This window comes from Urocitellus parryii, chromosome X (genome assembly GCF_045843805.1).
Source record: "Urocitellus parryii isolate mUroPar1 chromosome X, mUroPar1.hap1, whole genome shotgun sequence".
Lineage (NCBI taxonomy): Eukaryota > Metazoa > Chordata > Mammalia > Rodentia > Sciuridae > Urocitellus > Urocitellus parryii.
The window spans coordinates 120,687,361-120,707,072 of NC_135547.1; the positions used below are offsets into that span (position 1 = coordinate 120,687,361).

Below are 19,712 nucleotides of genomic sequence, written 5' to 3' on the forward strand. Positions count from 1 at the left end.
CTAAGTTGCTGAGGCTGGCCTCAAACTTGCAATCCTGCTGTCTTGGTATCCCGAGGCACTGGGATTAAAAGTGTGTGCCACCGTGTCTAGCTTCCTAGATACTCTTGCATATAACCCTTCTCTATTTTCATTCATTTCACCGCCATCAAAAATCTAGAGCTCGGGCTGGGGTTGTGGCTCAGGGGTAGAGCGCTTGCCTACCATGTGTGAGGCACTGGGTTCGATCCTCAGCATCACATAAAAATAAAATAAAGATATTGTGTCCATCTATATCATAAAAAAATCTAGAGCTCGTTTAGAGTTTGCTGTATTATGCAAAAGAATATTTACTTGGGTTCCCTTTTAATGGAGCCGTTTAGATCTCCAGGCCAGAGCAAAGAGGGACAGGACAGCTCAATGGTCACTGAGCATGCTTCCTCAAGAAAGTTTTTACCTTTATTCTCAGAAACCCCCCAACTTAAAAGTGCACAAAAATACCTACCTTAGTGGATCCCTGTGTGGAGACAGAACACAAGAATCCTTCCAGTTCTATCCCAGCTGGAGATTTCTGTTTTCCCACATCCTTGAGGAATACTAGGAACAATTCTGTTGTGGATGTAGTCTCTCCACCCTGAGACCCATCATCTGAGGGGCTGGCCCCTACTCACCAGCTTCATCTCACCCCTGATGCAAACTAAGTTAAAACTCCCCTCCCTTGACCCAGAGAATTCAAACCTGGCTGCTTCTATCTGCAATCTCCTCCCTCCTCACGCCTTCCTTTTATTGTCCTTTAGGTTTACAGTATAGCTTACCATGTTCCATATATGATAGCTGCTCTTGGAATCTAAAGCAACATTGGCAGGGACTGTGTCTTTTTTGTCTACACATTCTTTTCAAAGAGCAGATGTTTCCGCGAACAAAAGCGCCAGTGAACACGAGTTCTCATTTATAATGATTTAATGTCTCCCACATTCTTGAACAAACTAAGCAAATCCAGGTACATACTTTATATTTTTTTTCTGAAATAAGAAAAGAAATAAGAAAAAATAGGAATGGGCCCTTTTTTACTTTTTTTTTTAATCATCTCATGACCCCAACTATTTCACCAGAAGCTTCTTTTGCATTTTAAAAGCAAATCCCTATTCTGAGGCTGTTTTCTTGTACTGGATCACAATAAAAGATGTGAGGATTTTCAATTTGTTTTATAAAATAGTAAACTCGGTAAACAGGAATAACTCTGGACTCCTAAACTCAGACGGCTCAATCTAAACAAAGTCTTTACAAGAAATACAATGGAAAAACAGAAAAAGAAGATAAATCTGTAAGTTATTTATGAATAACAGAAACACAAAGAAGACACCATCGCGATCTCTCCAGCCCTCCCTTGCTCTCCAACTACTTAGGTCGATAGCAACTTTCAACCTCAAACTGAGGATCATCTCCCCGTGACTTCACTAATGCTGGGAGGATCTGGGGGAAGTGGCCCGGGGAAGGGCAGGAGTGCCAACTCTGGCTGCAACTCTGGCATGGAATCGCTCTTCCTCATCTCTCAAAGCCTCCTCATACCGAGCTTGGAAGATACTGGGCACCGTGTCGTTGACCTTGGCCAAAAATTCTAGGACTTGCATCTTGCTGGTTTCAGCATGAGCTTTGGAACCCCACAGGAATTCATAGCGGGGAGGATCACTGTGAGGCACCTGGCGGTACTCCAAATACTTTTCCTGCACCAAATCTTTGGTAATGAGCTTCCTGGGCTCCCCAAAGATGAAGTGCTTCCTACCATCATAGAGCCCTAACATATTCAGGAATTCCCACATCTCCTCCTCAGAGACGCAGTTGTCATTCATGAAGATCAGACCCAGGAGAGGCATCAGGAGACCATTCTTGGGAAAGCCTTTGCCATCACTCTGACTACCTTCACCCAGAAGATCCATCTTGCTAACCAGGGTGTAGGAGCTGCCGCTGGGGTCGCTTTCCTTCAGGTCAAGGCCAAAGACCAGCTCCATGTGCTCCTTGGTTCTCCGGAGGATTTCAGGGAAGTCCTTCCTGTACTTTCTGCTGATGATCTTCATCATATCTGCCTTGACAATGGGCTCTTTCATGTTATACTTGTGCAGCAGGAATTGCACCAACATGCCTGCCTTCCTGGTCAGAGGATCTTTTCCTGGGATCCTGGATGAGGATGGGGAGCTTGGATTCTCCTCCTCCTCACTCTTGGAACTTTCATCAGAACTCACGCAGGAACTGGCCGCAGCCTGAGAGCTGCTGGCCTGGGCTCTGTGACACTGCCAGAGGGTGCTTGTAGCAGCCGCCCCTTGGTAAGCACTCTCAGCAACAGGAGAGGGACATGGGGACTCTCCTTCTTCTGCTTTAGTGGCTTGAGCACCCTGAGGACCTTGGTCCTCACCTCGGGCCTGGCGGCGTTTCTCTCGGGCACGGAGCTTGCTCTTCTGGCCACGAGGCATGATGACTGTGCTCAAGGACAGCAGGTAGGACTGTGGCAGGAGGGCACCTGAATGTGGAAGACATGAAGATAGGAGTTTATTCACTAGGGAGAAAGCACCTTGGTTTTAAGAAGGGCCCTGTGCAGGTGTCCTTGAGGGCACTGTTCTAGGTCCCCACAAGTCTCCTGTTGTGATCAGCCTGTTCCCTGAAGACCCTGTGGGGGAAATTAGAGTGTGCCTTACGCTGCCATCTACCAACTCTGCCCAGGATCACTTTTGTCAAGCCAAGACCTTCACTTCTGTTCCCTTGAGGAGGAACTGGGGGGAACCTCGGCCTGACATCTATGCCTGGAATCACCCAGGGTTAAAACAGGAAGTGATTCTAAGATGCCCCTACTCATAATGGGGTGGGGGGTTCCTACACTTTTCAGGCTCTTCACAATGTCTCCTGTAAGATGCCCTCTGCTCACCAGATGTGATGATGTGCACCTGTAATCCCAGCAGTTTGGAAGACCGAGGCTGAAAGATTCCAAGCTCCAGGCCAGCCTCAGCAAGTTAGCAAGACCCTGTCTTAAAATAAAAAAAAAGGGCTGGGGAAGTGGCTCAGAGGAAAGCGCTGCTGAATTCAATCCCAGTACCCCAAACAAAACAAAACAACACCCCCAATACCCACTGCTCACCTGAGGCAACTCCCTTCAGGTCAAGGTCCTCTGTTTCCTAAGAACTCTCCTCTCCTTCCAGTGATGAATGGGACCTCACCCGTTAGTGCAATAATCCACCTCTCTGAGAGGAAAGCCTGCGGGAAATGAGGACTCACCTCAACCTAATCGCTCTGCTCATGGCTGCCCAGGGCTGAGGCCTCTTGTGTTCTAGAATAGTTGTTTTCTTCCTATCTCTTACAGGATTTCTATTTTCACTTCCAACAGAGCACAGGACTCCTTGCCCTGCTATACTGGGGCAGCCAGTCCTTAAACCAAGACCTGCAGGCTAAAGGGAGGGTCACCTGAGCCTGTGAGCTCTGACTGAGTCTCCCAGGGCTCACCCTAGGAGTGGGGCTTAGTGAAGCCTTCTACATTGGGGGCTGAATGGTCGCCTTTTTCTAACAGGCTCTTCACCTTGATACCTGACCAGTCCTGGGACTTGGTCCTTAGATGACTTGAAACTGTATTCCTCACACCCACCAATGTCCCTGCTTAAATGGGACCTCAAGAATTGGAGGTTTAGCACCATTTGACCCATTTATCCCACTCCTTGGTCTATACTAAAGGACTTACTCTAGTGACACAGCCACATCAATGTTTATAACAGCTCAATTCACAATAGCTAAACTGTGGAGCCAACCTAGACACCCTTCAATAGATGAATAATAAAGAAACTGTGGCATATATACACAATGGAATATTACTCAGCATTACCAAAGAATAAAATCATGGCATATGCAGGTAAATGGATGGAGTTGGAAAATATCATGCTAAAGGAAGTAAGCCAATCCCCCCAAAACAAAGGCCGAATGTTGTCTCTAAGTGGAAGCTGACCCATAATGGGGGTGAGTGGCATAGGAAGAATGGAGGAACTTTGGGCAAACGGGAGGGTGGGGAGGGGAAGGGAGGATGGGGGTAGGAAAGATGGTGGAATAAAGTGGACATCATTAACCTAAGTACATGTATGATGCAACTCTATATTGTCTACAACCAGAGAAATAAAAAGTTGTGCACCATTTGTGTACAATGAATCAAGATGCATTCTGCTGTCATATATGCCTAATTAGAATAAGTAAAGTAATTAATTAACGAATTAATTAATTTAAAAAAAAAAGAAATGGAGGTTTAGAGCCAGGCGTAGTGATGCACACCTGTAATCCCAGCGGCTGGGGAGGCTGAGACAGGAGGATCAAGAGTTCAAAGCCAGCCTCAGCAACAGGGAAGCGCTAACCAACTCAGTGACACCCTGTCTCTAAATAAAATACAAAATAGGGCTGGGGATGGGGCTGAGTGGTCGAGCGCCCCTGAGTTCAATCCCTGGTACTAAAAACAAACAAACAACCCCCCCCCATATTGGAGGTTTAGGGTAAACCACATCCTGACCAGGCTATTAAGCCTTTACCTAGATACCCGATCTGTCCTGAAATTCTCCCCTTCACTGGTGTGAGGCTGCACACCTCAGATGGAGGTCCTCATCTTCCTGAAACTTCCGAAGAGGAAGTTAGAGTGAGACCCGACAGGGCAAGGCTGTGCGGAGGGGCCTCCCAGGGCTGACAGAAGGGTCAGGACTCTATGGAACCCCGTTGTTCTCCACCAGGGGTTCTGAGCTTGACTCAAGGTGAGACTTCCAAATGCTCAGTCCATGGACCTGAGTAAGCCAACCCAGATCAAAGCCCTCACTTTGGGGAGTTGCTATGGGGGAAAGTCCAGGCATGACACATCTGGCTACCCCTGCTGGTTCTGGCAGCCGGACTTGTCAGACCCCTCTTTTAAAAATGGGGGGCAGAGGGCACTAGAGACCGAATCCCAGGGGCTGAGGTGGTGGCTCCGCGGTTGAGCGCTCGCTTCTCACTTGCGAGACCCTGGGTTCGATCCTCAGCACCACATAGAAATGCATAAGTAAAATAATAACTAAAAAAAAAGAGAGACTGAACCCCAGTGCCTCCCATTTTCTTTTTCTTTGGTTTTGTTTTTGGAACAGGGTCTCACTAAGTTGCAGAGGGCCTCTCTAAGTTGCTGAGGCTGGCCTCGCACTTGTGATCCTCCTGCTTCAGCCTCCAGAGCTGCTGGGATTACAGGTGTATGCCACGACTCCTGCCTGGCCAGTCAGGCCTCTCTTTAAGGTAAAGTATTCTCATTGGCTTTCAGGACTCAGGGCCTAGATCCACTGTTAAAAGATGTCAATCGATTTCCCTCCACAAGATTAGGGCCATCCCTGCATACCAAATTATTCACTTCCGGTTGTCCATTTACGGGAACCCTTCAGGCAGAAGAGAGTCGCTATAGCTCTGCCAGGCCTCAGACAAAGCCAGGGCCATGTAGGGCTGTGGCAGGGGTCAGGGTAGGGGTGGCGCACGGTAACAACAAGCCAATATCCCTGGCTATGTGCCCGTGTCCCTTTAGTCTACATTCACAGTCCTTACCTCAATACTCGACCACTCCTAAAATCCTATTTTCCGCTTAGGCGTACCGCTCAGATGGAGGTTGGCACCTTCCAGAAAGTTCCAAGCCGGAAGTCAGAGCGAGGCTCATCCGGCCAAGGTTTGTGGGGCCTCCCAAGGCTGACAACAAGGGCAGGAATCTACGGGACCCTACAGGTTTCAATCTGAGCCTGAAACTTCACTCTCAACTGAAGTAGCACAACCAGCTGCACACTCAGGCTACAAGGGGCGTTGGATACATCACATTTGCCCCCTTGCCCAGGGTTCCCAGGGCTCTGTAGGGGAGGAATTCTGACCAGCCTCCTCTTTTAAAGACTTCATTAGCATTCAGGTTCCACCCAGGACTCCATTTAGGACCAGTTTTCCCCCTCAGGGTAACTGGGGCTACCACACAGCCCAAGGCTTCCCAGCCGTGCTGTGACACTCTCTGTGTCACTCTCTGTGACACTGTATGTGACTCCACCGATACCATTCTAAGCCTGAGACTCTTCCTCTGAATCGGGACCCCCAATATCAGCCCTCGGAGATTCCCCAAATGGGAAATTCAGGGCACACTACATCTGGCTACCCCTGTGTGGGACTTCCAGTCCTGATAGTGGTGTGGGTGGGGTAGGATGTTCTGATCAGTCACCTCTTTGGGGGAAAAGACCCTCTCCACCACACTAGGGGTCCAGGTCTCCTCCCTGCGCCAATTGGGCCTCAGACAGACTCTCCACCTTCATTAGACCCTTCAGGCAGAAATGAGGAAATCCCAAATTGCGCAGACTGCTCATGGGGCGTGGGAATGTGTGATCCTCTGTGCTGTGATTCCTTCCTGTCACTCAAAATCTGTACCTTGACTCCTATTAGCTCCTGGATCTAGACTTCAAAACTAGGGGCTCCTCCCTCTAGACTAAAGCCTGCCTCTCCTTGAGTCTTTCCAGGCAGAAATGAGCATCCTCTCAACCTGATAACTCTGCCTGGACCTCCTAGCTTCCCGTAAGGGAAGAAGGGGGTGGAAGAGGGGGTGGAAGAGGGGGTGGAAGAGGGGGTGGAAGAGGGGGTGGAAGAGGGGGTGGAAGAGGGGGTGGAAGAGGGGGTGGAAGAGGGGGTGGAAGAGGGGGTGGAAGAGGGGGTGGGAATGTGGGAATTTGTGGTGCCTGCTATGTTTTCCAGTGCGTGGTTTTTATTCCTTCCTAAAATTTCTTACCTTGATACCTCGCTAGTCTGATAGCCTGGCCCTCAGTAGACCTGATGCTGCTCCCCTCAGATCAAGATCATAATATTCCCGGAACCATGCAATTGCAGTCAGGGTGAGCAAAATCCAGCCAAAACTGTACCAGACCTTCAAGAGCTGATAGGACCCCCAGGGGACCCTGCTGTTCTGGCTGGGTCTTTCCCTCATTCCTCTTCTAGAGTCATCACCTTGATTTCTATCAGAGGCTCACTGTCCTTCCTGACGATTTGTCCTGCGTGGATCAAGTCTCTCATATTCCTGGGGAAGGTCTAACAGCAGCCACGGGGCTGGTGTCTGTGGGACTCTGCTATGTTCTGCAATGTTGATCTCCCCAGTCCTCCATCATGGGGCTCCACAGAAGAGCCAAGACTGTACACGCTAAAGTACTCAGCCAATGAGGAATGGGGGGGGGGGGGCTTTGCACTCTAGAGGATAGAATGCTTGGTTGTACTCAATCTGCCCCTGACCGTGAGACACCCAATCTTGTAAGACTGCCTTGCTTTTTGCTATACCTGTGTCTTTTAGTCGATTCTTTGGATTTGGACAGGTGAGTGTATTTCTCACAAGGGGAAGGATTGTGAACATAACCACTTGGCATCAAAGTGGGACTACATTTTATCAGTAGGCACTTGCACAATTTGGAGTGATTCCTTTTCTGTTTTCTTAAGCATGCAATAGGGCAGACATCTCAAGGCACTGTGAGACAGGGAGGCCAGTAAGGGACCTGAAACCTCTTTGTTCTCTTCATAGCATTCCAATAGTAGCCAACTGGTTTCAGCTCTTGACTTATCACATATTTTACTTTTTCATTTGTCAAAGCAAGACCCCCTGCTTTAAAATGAGAATGAAAAAGGGTTTGCCTGCAGTTAGGAATTTGTTTCTGAGAGCAGATGCACTAGACCTTTTAACAACCTTTTCTGACATGAACAAAACTGGGGCAACAACATCTAATCAGAACTCCAGTACTTCCTTTGAGTCCGGTTTAATGGGCAGGTGGCTCTCAGTTCTTTGAAAAAAAAAATTATATTAAAGCAACAAGCAGTCACAGGTTTTTGTTGTTTTGACAAAGATTTTTTATGGCAACTAAGGAAGCAGTATATGTCCCATTAGTTGCTCTCAGGTAAAATTAGCCTTTCTGGGCAAGGTGTGTGTGACTTGAGAAGAGTGGGCAATAGCCATTGTCAATTGGCCTCATTTATATCCCATAAGAAAGGAAAAGCAATCAATTGTGTGCTAAGTCTTAAATGACTCTAGGCCAATAAAAGAAAGCAATCCTGCAGGGCTGATGTCCCAAACTTATGTGCTCTAGTTTCTTGTAGAGTAGGAACCCTGGGTGACCTTGCCATTCTGTAGGGACACAGTTTGGGTTCAAATGATAAAGGGGTGTGACAGGACCACACCAGGAAAGGGATTCTAAGGCTCTCCACCCAGAATGTGTTGGTAAATGTGTAAATACTAGATGGCAGAGAGAAAGTGCCAGGCTCAACATGGATTTCTTCCCAATAAATGATGTTCTTGGTCTGTGGTCACAAATTTTATACACATAGGAATTTCTCAGAGATCTATTAAAAAGTCAGTCCTGCTGCAGTAGATGCAAAGCAGGGCATGAGTCTGCATTTTTAACCAGCTCCTAGGTGATGCCAACTCTGCTGGTTCACAGATGGTAGCAGTGTCCTGACCAGCCTAACAGAGGACTGTTCAGCTTTGGAAAGGGCAGGGTGTGCTTTCAAAAATTCATTTTTATAATATTGAACACAATTCAGTTCATATTCAAGGTGCAGGAGTTTTGCTTTTGTGTTGTTTCCCTGACAAGATGTTATCTTATCTCTTTGGTATTAAAAACTACAGTTTATGGATGTTGACAACATTGATGTGTATTGCAATATATTCCTGCATAGATTTTGCCTCCGTCTAGCAGAAGGGACTGAGGAAGCTCTGCCCACTTCATCTACATCGTCTCCAAGCCAATTAATTCTCATTTTTGCAAACTGTGATGGCTGAGCGCAGACACAAATCATGACACTTTCCTTTAACTTCCTCATTTGTGAAATGAGGGTGTGTCTGCAATTCTCTGGGGGTGTCTTCCAACTCCAATAATCCATGCTTCTAAGAGAATATTAAATTCTCTATATTAAAATCTCTATGTTTTTTCTTTAATAAAGAAAGCTTTATTAAAGCTTTCTTCTCTGACAGGATAGGCAGAATGTTTACAAAGAGAGTTCAGACTTTCTGATAGGAAAAATTACCTGGGCTTTGGATGGAGCTCACAGCCATTAACAGGGACCCACCTTAAATGCAGTTTGGCTTTTTATTTTCTGGATATCTTAAAGATATTCTTCTGTCCTTCTGTCTGTCTAATCCGCAAAAACTAGATATAGAAAGTCTGGCACTATTATGACTGTCTTTAGCTATTTAAAGTGTCAACACTTTCAGAAAGCATTTATAACTTAACAGGGGGTGTTCTACCACACATCAAGAGGGTGGAGTACACGGTAAGACAAGTGGTAAGATACCTGGGGAGCTTGGACAGCTGCTGATCACATGTGATGTAGCTGTATCATTTCTTTGCAATTACCTGCTCTGTATTAGCCTGTTTTCTGTTGCCAGTAACACGATACCACAGATTGGGTGGCTTATAAAGAAAAGAGGTTTATTTCAGCTCATACTTCTGGAGATCCAAGGTCAACAGGATGCATCTGGTGATAGCCTTCTTGATGGTAGAGTTCAATAGCATCACATGGCAAGAGGCAGTGTGTGTGTGTGTGTGTGTGTGTGTGTGTGTGTGTGTCTATATTCCCTCTAGTCTCTTTCCCTCTTATAAAGCCACAGGAATCCATTATGGGAGCTCCACCTTGATAACCTTATCCAATCCTTAGAGGTCTCACCTCTAAACATCAGGGTTGGATTCAATTTCCTTTCTTTTAATACTTCATGATAAGGATCAACTTTTAACACATGAAGCCTGGTGTGGGGGGGCATTCAAACCATATCCAAACTATAACACTCTTGTATTCAGAACTTTGTGATTGTGGTACTTCTCATGTTGCCTTATTTGCTGTTGAGTGTTTTAAATATTCCCAAAGACTGGCTAAGCCATTGTGCAGACTTCACATATAAGTGGAGCTGGTGACAAAGAGAGAAAACATTGGCTTCTTGACCATGGATTCAGTGGGAATGGATGAAACAAAATGCCACTGACTTTGGAAATCCAACCTCACAATCTAGTCCTTTTTATTAGTGATGCTTTATAATTATATACAATAGTGGTATTCATGATGCCATATTCGTATATGTACATGACATAATTTGATCATCTCTTTCCCCAGTACCTTCTCTTTCCCTCTCCTCCTTTTCCCCTCAGATCCCCTTATTCTACTCTACTGTTCTCCCTTCTATTATTATTGTATTTTTAAAATTAGTACATTATAATGATAAATAAAACTCGGATTCATTATGGTGTATTTGTACCTGGACATAGTGTAATTTGGTTGGCTTCATTCCCCATGCCCTCCCGTCCTCCCTTCTCCCTCCCTCTTGATCCTTTTCCTTTACTCCATTTATTTCCCTTCTATTTTCATGAGATCCCGTTTTTATTCCTTTTTATTTTCTCTTTAGCTTATGAGAGAAACATTCAACCCTTGACTTTCTGGGTCTGGTTTATTTCACTTAGCATGATGTTCTCTAGTTTCATCCATTTACAGAAAATGACATACTTTCATTCTTTATGGCTCAGTAAAATTCCAGTGTGTTTACATGAAACATTTTCTTTATCCATATCCATTTTCTTTATGTTGACAGGCACCTAGTCTGGTGTTATAACTTGGCTATTGCGAATTGTGCTGCTATAAACATTGGTATGCATGTATCACTATAATATGCTGATTTTACTTCTTTTGGATAAATACAAAGGAGTGGCATAGCTGGATCATGTGGTGGTTCCATTCCTAGGTTTTTCTGAGGACCCTCCAAACTAATTCCCATAGTGGGTAGGTTACAAAGCTGGGACCTTCCAGGAATCTGAAGCAGTATGAAGACACCCCCCTCCCAACTCCAATTCTTGAAATCAAGTCAGACAGATTTTACACATGTAACTTAAAGTGACAGAAATGAGTTGATTGAAGGGATAGGAAAAAGAGAAAAGGGACACTCTCAGGGAGAGAGGAGAGGGACAATGTGCCTCTGCTGTACTCAAGTTTTATTGGGAATCCCAGAGAAGTTTCCAAAGAGCCCCACCCAGGTCTACCTCTTAACTTCTGACTGACGGTGGGGTGATATCATGCTTTCAAGTTCCCACTGCTATGACAACACTAGAAACTGGCCTATGCTGACCAGTTCCAATTGGCTTCTTAACCATAAATTCTTACAAATTTAATGGTTAGGAGGAATTATCCTAATATCCCTAAGTTTTGGGATCTGGTCTATGAAAGGGGTCACAAAAATCTCCCCTTCAGGGTAACTTGGGTTCCTCTTATTCCAATATTTCCTGCCTGCATTTCTTTTGCAGTTAACAGGTAGTTTGCTGAAGAATGTAACAAATCCTGTCCACTTATGCCAAGTATGCTTGCAGGTAAATTGTGTTTTGGAAAAGAAAGCACGTGGGGGTCAGCACAGTGGGCCCATTTTATAGAATTATTCCCTTAACATGTTCCCACCATTCGCACGTGCCTGTCCTCTAACAGCTTTACTCAATTTGCAGCCCCACCAGCAATGTATGAGTGTACCATTTTCCCCACATCCTCATCAGCATTTAGTGTTACTTGTATTTTTCATGACTGCCATTCTAACCAAATGATTTGAACTCTCAGTGTTGTTTTGATCTGCATCTCCCTGAGTACTAAAGATGTTGAAACTTTTCTTGGAGGAGCGGGGGGGGGGGGGGGGGGGGGCCGGGGGGCATGCTGGAAATTGAACCCATGGCCCTGTGCATGCAAGGCAAGCACTCTACCAACTGAGCTATATCCCTAGCTCCCTGAACATTTTTTTGATATATTTGTGGTCCATGTGCATTTCTTCTCTTGAAAAATGTCGCTTTGGTTTATTTTATCATTTATTGATTGAGGTTTTTTTTTTTTTTTTAGTTCTCTATGTATCGGTTCCTCTTTCTTTATAATAATTAGTTGGCTAGATGGAAAGAAATAAAAGTAGACTCCAGGTAGGCAGTAGGCTAACCATTTGGAACATTCAGCTAGACTTCCTCACTTTAAGTCACAATTTTTAAGAGCTTCCCTGCTCTCTAATACCTAGGATAATCTCATAAAGCAAGATCTCAAGATTTAGTATTCAAGTCCTAGGGAGAACAATCTGGAATAACTGTCAAATCATAAAGTCGTATTCTCTTTGTTTCTGCTATTCTATTTTTAGGGATTTTTTTTCTACGGCAATACTTGATTGTGCATGAAATTATGTATGTTTTGTTTGTGACATGGTTGGTGATAGCAAAATATTGGAAACAACCTAAACATTCATTAAAGGGATCTGGGTAAGTAAATTAGAGTACTCTATGTAAGTGTAAGAAAGAACAAGGAAGCTTTATGTGCCCATATGGGAATATCTTTAAGATATGTTGTGTAGTGACATTAACCAGATTCAAAACAATGAATATGTGCCAATTCTGTAAAATGGTGGTAGAAAGCAGGAAAACACATATTTGTATTTACTTGCTTATATGTTAAAAAGTATCCTAGTATACAAATGAAGGAACTCATAACAGTATAACAGTGGTCACCAGTTTGGGCCGGGGGGCAGGGTGCTGAGAACTGTGAAGGCAAGGAACAGTGATGTTCATTAACTTCCCCATGCTTTTAGTTTTGAACCATGAGACTAGCTTACTTATTCAAAAGGTAAATGCATATGTTAAAAATGTAACAAAACAAAAAACTCCTGATTCTGGGGAATCACCTGGGTTGCTTATTTTTAAATGAAGAGTTAGGCCACAACCCCTCTTGTTCCAAGTCAATAGGAGATTGGAGAACTGCATTTAACAAGTAGCCTGTTTGATTCTAATGTAGATGGTCAGGGGACCAAGGAACTGAAGGACACACAGCCACAGACTGCATTCATGCAACGGGCTACTTTTTATTGCACATTGGATACATGCATCTGTCCATTTCACAAATTAGACTTTATTACATTAAGGAATAGTTCAATTTATTATCATCTATGACTTGAACATTCAGCTTACTACACTGGATTTGATTCAGTGTCATACAGTTCATACACGATGTGATAGATGCTTTGGAAACACTTCTTGAAAAATAAAAATTCAATCAAAGAGCACACTTTATACAGAGAGTTGTACATGGCCACACAGTTAAGTTTGCACATTTACAAGGATCTGAATCATTCATAGAACTATTGTGAATTTCTTATAAATAATTCATTTGTCCAAGGAGTCTAGGCAAAGCCAAACCATGACATTATTTAAACTAAGTACCACACCTGGAACTTGTTCTGAGTTATTTAACAGAGCACATTTTTCAAGGCAATAAATATTTATAGTTAATAGTAACAAGTACAATTATAATTTACAAAATGTGTCTAATATTTAAAACAAAACACAAAATGACACTAAAGAAGTTTGTGCCATATATTTTTACAACTTGCTGAATTGACTGCTTCAACATATTGTATCACCCAAAACCCAGCCAACTTTAATGCAAGAAAGGTCATGTTCAAATCAATAGAGACCAGATTAGAAAAATAATAATAATAATTTCTTTAAAGAAAATCAGTTTTATCTTCCTAATGCTGTATTATCATTGACAATAGGTAAAATTCAAGCAAAGTGATGAAAAATTTGGATTCACAACAGGCCCAAGTTATATAATGTATTTTAAATACTGAAATCCTGAGTTATGCAACATTTTCAAGCTTGTCTGGGAGTTAATGAGGTTTTGAATGCATGAGGTTTTATTGTCCATTAAAATGATTCTTTTAAAAGACCATAAAATTATTAGAGTCCTTTAATGTCATTATATGACTCTGGGAGTGAATTTTAAATTTGAGGAAAAATCTTATCTTCTGGAAAGGTGCAAACCCTCAGAGAGGGCAGAAACATGGTGATATCTGGGTTTGTGACCACTCAGATTTCCTAATTCCATACCCAAGTTCCTTACCTGACCCAGTAGTCCAGGAAGTATCTTTCTAGTAGAGGCTATTCGTGTAGCTTGGGTCCCCAGACTCCAAGAACACATCCGCTGGCATATTTTAGTCTTGTAGGAAGGAAGAGGTGCAGAGGGTGGTTCTACCTTTTCCTGATACTTTTTCTCCAATTAACTCTGATTCAAAGATGGATGATATCTGGGTTGGCTATTCTCACTAGGACCTTCACCCAAGGTTATTTTCTTTTCCATCAGTCACAGAACCAAGTGGGAAATTCTTCCCAGGACTTCTGCTTGCAACTGAATTGTGTCTCTGGGTGGAGATGAGGGTGCAAACATCTAAACTAACCTGTGTGTTTCAATGTACTTTGTGTGTATTCTTTGACTCTATCCCTAGCGCAGGCCTCTGGACAAGATCTAGAAAAGGGACCAGAGCTTTCTATTTGGTACTGTGAACTGAATATGTCACACAGGCTGGATTGGGGAATTAATGCTGAGCAGTGGTATAGATGAGGATTTGAGAGATTTAGGTCCACGTCTGTATTCTGTCATTCAACTATTCCATGTGACGTTAGGATGGTTAGGTAATATCCTTGAGCCACAGCACTGAACTTGGCCCATTGTCAGTGCTTGCTCAAGTTAAGTCCCTTCTTTCCCAGCACTTCCAGAACCACAGGACTTCAATTCTGCTTTTGGACGAATGTACGTATTCATAGCCTGTGTTTTTGCTCCCAAGGATTCCACCCTTCTGTGTCTCTGTTTTTTGCTTTTTCAGTACTGGGATGGAACCCAGGGCCTCATGCATGCTATATCTTCAACCTCTGGTCATTCCATGTCACTATTTTTTTGTAACATGAAATGTTGTTCCCACTAGTATGCTTCTCCTGAGACAGTCAACAATGACCCTGTTTATTCCCTTGTGCCAAGTTAAAGAGACTCACTTTGGGGGCAACAGAACACCCTATAAATCAGTGAATCAATGATTAGCACTGTTCTTCCATATTACAGAACAGGTCATGACAAGGAAACATGTTTAGTTCACATCAAAACAAAATGAAATCAGATTAAATCGAACCTGATGAAATTGTGTTTTCGTAGGCCAAATATGATCTAATGTTGACAATTTCAGGTATTAACCTCATAGTTCCACAGGCCTTTTAATCTAATGGTCACTAGTAAGTGAATTTAATATTTATAAATTCCAAAGTAAATGATGTAAAGCAGCTCTTTGGCCAGCAGGGAAGCCTTGGATTAGATGAGGTAATGAGTGCCAAAGTGCTTTATAGACTACGTATTAAACACTAGGTAAATGCCAAGTATTCTTTTGAATTAGTCCTAAACATGTAGTATTCTAACCCTAAGATTCTTACCTTATATATTCACTATATGCACAACACTGAAACTTTTTTAAAAAAATTATATATATTCCACAGAATGCATTCCTTTTCTGCACCCCTCCCCACCCATACTGGGTGGAACCCAGGGCCTCACACAGGCTAGGTGAGTGCTCTATCACTGAGCTACATCCCCAGCCCTCACTGAATGTGTTTCTTTCTTTCTTTTTTTAAATTTACTTTTTAGTTGTAGATGGAAACAATACCTTTATTTTATTTATTTATTTTTATGTGGTGCTGAGGATCGAACCCAGGGCCTCGCACATGCTAGGCGAGTGCTCTACCCCTGAGCCACTGAACGTGTTTCTAATATGAGGTTTCACAAGAAAAAGTTTGCTCTTAGTGCGCTATTCATGTTGATTCCTCTGGGTATATTCAGATGGAGTTAATGTGCTCCTCTCTCACCTGGCAAGGGGTATCTTTGAAGACCAAAATTTATAATAAGGGATTGCACTATATTAAAGTTGCTATGTATTTGTGTTGGGGGAAGAGGTGGAGCGACCATCCAGATACAGAATACGGAAGAGCATGTCAAGGCTTTGGTCTATTAAATAACACACACAGGACCTGGTCCTGCAAGACTGAAGGATTCCTTTCGTTTTTAGCTATTAATCTATTATGAAAATGTGGTCAAAAGTTAGACAAATGTGTGGGGCTGGGGATGTGGCTCAAGCGGTGACGTGCTCACCTGGCATGCGCAGGGCACTGGGTTCGATCCTCAGCACCACATAAAAATTAAATAAAGATGTTGTGTCCATCGAAAACTGAAAAAGAAATATATATATATATATATATATATATATATATATATATATATATATATATATATATAAAGTTAGACAAATGTGCAAGATGTGGTCCATTCCTTCCAGAAACCCCGGGCTAATTCCAGCCTACTCTCTAACAACAGCTTTCTCCTGGTGGGGATGTGAAGGACACAAATGGGCAGAAAGCTTGTGTCCTTCCCATTTTACCATGATACAAGTGGATATTATTCATTCGATTCTCATAGAGTCAGGTCCCAGGATGATTGTTTCTATCTAGTGCCTGGGAACAGTGACTTAGCCACCTTTTACTTCACAGATGAGGATGCCATTAACATGTTATTCCCAAAGCTAATCTTTATTACTAGAAGCTATGTGATATGTGAAGAGACTCTGAAATCAATAACCAACTGCTACACTTGGCATAAATGAACACTTTATAACCCGAGTAGGCCCATGTCCTAGAGTCAAGTTTGTTTATTTCTTTTCAATGTATATTTTCATAACAAGATGAGTGTGGATCATCTGCTGCAGCCTCTAATTTATTTACCTAAGGTGTCACCATCTTCCAAGATGAAACCACATTATTTTGTAGGGCAACAAGGGAGATCCAGGACTTGCTAATTCAGAAGGCCAGATTCAGTGGGGAAGCAAGAGCAGCCAGAAGAACAGGGAATCATAAAAGCATCGCTAGGGAGGGGCTTTGTCCATGCTAAGCAGGGACACTCATCTTGCCGGGGAATATCGCTCCCGATAGCAACTGTGCCTTCCCTATCCACAGCAGCCAACAGTGGGAAGATGGCTTTGTTTATTGCTTAATCTATCACTGTTGAACTGCTTGCCTCAGGGAGGCTCGATTAAAGATAGATTGAAAGGTAGTATCTGTCAATTGAATAAACACAGATGGTTTTCCACAGCAAAAATTGATTTTTTTTCCTCACCAAAGACATAAGTGCTAAACGTGATTATCTTTGGAAGCCAGGCATGAAATGTCTCAGCTCCAGCCCCTGCCACACTTTGCCCTGGCAGAGAGGTCATATACATAGGTCTTAGAACTCTCTCATGTGATTTTAGGTTTTCAGGGGGAAATACAACCTTGATTTCCCTAGAGAGGCCCAATTAAGTCATTCCTACCAAGAAGGTCTGAGTTAACCCTTGAGCTAATTCACAAAATGGCTTTACCATTTCTTGGTCACTGGTTGGCAAAGATCTCCTCCAATGTTTTTATTTATTTAAGAGTCTCAAGGAAGTAACAAGATTTGCCTAAAGACACATAGACCTCAATCTTCTCATTCTTTTTCCAGAAGCTTGGGAAGAGATGTCATGGTGTTAACTGAAGGAAACAAGGAGAAGAGTCCTGCTCCCAAAATGTCTCTGGAAGCAGGCAGATCAGAAATTCTCAAACTAGCACCCAGAATTCCAAATACTGGAATTCTATGCACCCAGAATACTATATATGTTAGCAACTAACTAGGCCTGAGCTCATTCATATGCAAAGGTTTTGAAGGAAGCCAAGGACAAAATTTTGGAACAGTAGTTCAGTATAACAGATGTATGGGAGTCAAAGGGTGACTAGGAAGAGTATCCTTTGAATAATGAGAAGATTGAGCAATATGTTTTACATTTCTTTCAGCTCTAATTCCAAAACATTGGGCATTCATGCAAATGATTCCAAGGAGTCCCTTACACAGTAGAATGGCCTGTCTCCTTTGATACCACCAGTGTGCACATGAGTATGAAATGGTGGTTGAAAGAATTCCAAAGAGTTATTGTTGCAAGAGATGCAGAAATAGGGCAGCTGTAACAAGTGAGTTACAGTTGGGCATGGTGGTGCTCACCTGTAATCCCAGTGACTCAGGAGACTGGGGCAGGAGTATTGCAAGTTTGAGGACAGCCTCATCAATTTAATGTGGCCCTAAGCAATTAAAAAGTCCCTGTCTCAAAATTAAAAATTAAAAGGGTGGGGGAGCAGGGCTATAGCTCAGCGGTAACGTGCCCCTGGGTTCAATTTCCAGTACCAAAAAAAAAAAAAAGAACTGATATAAATGCTTTCAACATAGAACTAGAAATGATGAAGAAACTCAGATAATTTTAGCAATGGAGGGATTTAGCACTGTCTTCTCATTTTGGATATGAAAAGAAAATGAATTTAGGGAAGAGAGTTTTTTGTTGTTGTTCGTTACCGGGGACTGAACCCAAGGGTGCTTAACCACTGAGCCACATCCCCAGCACTTTTTTATTTTTTATTTAGAGACAAGGTCTGGCTGAGTTGCTTAGGACCTCATTAAGTTGCTAAGGCTGGCTTTGAACTTGCCATCCTCCTGCCTCAGCCTCCCTAGTTGTTGGGATTACAGATGTGTGCCACTGCACCTGCAAAGAAGGGAAATTGATAGCCAAAGTCATATAGCTAGAGGCAGAGTTGGGACAGCAAGACATCTTGCTTTTTTGTGCTACATTGTCTGTCTTGCTTTTCAAACTGTGCAGTGTAATTATGGGTTACCAAAAAAGGCGTGGTGTGTACAGTACATCAGGCCAGGTAGAAAGCAGCAGTGAAGAGGCTTCGCTCCAGCTAATACAATTGTAAACACAGGTCTTTACAACGGTCTTAGTCTTAACTCTTAAAGCTCCACAGAAAATGAGTGCTTTCCAGTAGCAAGAGAAAAAATCTTTTCAAATGTGCCAGGTGGAAAAGATTGCTGACTGTTTCTATCTCACCTAGGGAGAGGAAACCTTAACTAAAATTGCCAATTGCCTTAGGGTGCAAGGGATACACATTAGGGCACATTTGCAGAATTTGGATTCATCTGAAATTGAGTTACATGGTTGCAATCTGTCAGAATTGGCCTGTCTTTGAGTCAAGAAAAACTGGAATCAGGGTTTCAAAAGTAAGATAGTCCAATCATTTTTACAGCCAATTTTATGCACTTAGTCTTTTTTTCTGCACATGGGCTATTTCATACATACTCCTCTGAAGTGGAAACAAATCTGTACCTGTTTTTAAAATCTGTTCTTAAAGGTAAGCCCCCTACAACTTTCTTGTACATTTTCAGACAGAAATATGTTATTGAAATTGTATTAATTTGCCCCCACAAACTTGTAGGGGAAGCATATATTAAATATAAACATGTTTCTATTTCTACTCAAATATAATCCCTTCTTTCTGATATTGGAAGCAGTGCTTCAATGTAACAGCTAAATCTAAGTGAATACATGTGGCTCAAAATCTATGTACTGGGCTGGAAGTGTGGCTCAGTGGTAGAGCATTTGTCTGGCATGCCCAAAGCCCTGGGTTCCATCCCAAGCAGTGCCAAAACAACAACAAAACAAACAAACAAAACCTGTACACCAAGAATAAATATCATCCTTTATGCATTTATAAATATTTTAAATATTTGAGGAATTGACAGCATGGTCAACTTTTTCCACAAGAGGATTTATCTTCTATGGTAGAATGGCACTATGAGAATTAAAGTTGGGTGATAGTCACAATGTGAGATATCACTCTACAGCCACACATTGATCTTTACATATGTGAATGTGTTTGATTGTATTTTTGCTTTAAAATTATGTGTTAAGTATTCCTCCTATTCCTCGGTAACATTTTTTTTTTTAAATCAATATTTAGAGAGGTTTTTTTTTTTCCTATTTCCATGCGTGGGTAGTTATTCAAATT

At 42.7% G+C, this 19,712-nt stretch overlaps 1 protein-coding gene across 1 annotated transcript; it reads right to left on the minus strand.

The window, feature by feature from the left end:
- Positions 1-1,433: 1,433 nt before the first annotated feature.
- Mageb17 (MAGE family member B17) lies at positions 1,434-2,444 on the minus strand. Its single transcript, XM_026396764.2, has one exon. It carries the CDS (start codon positions 2,442-2,444, stop codon positions 1,434-1,436), a length of 1,011 nt encoding a protein of 336 aa, XP_026252549.1.
- Positions 2,445-19,712: the final 17,268 nt, after the last annotated feature.

Excerpts from the sequence above, each read along its gene's own strand:
- Mageb17 (XM_026396764.2), bottom strand. The coding sequence starts at position 2,444 with ATGCCTCGTGGCCAGAAGAGCAAGCTCCGTGCCCGAGAGAAACGCCGC.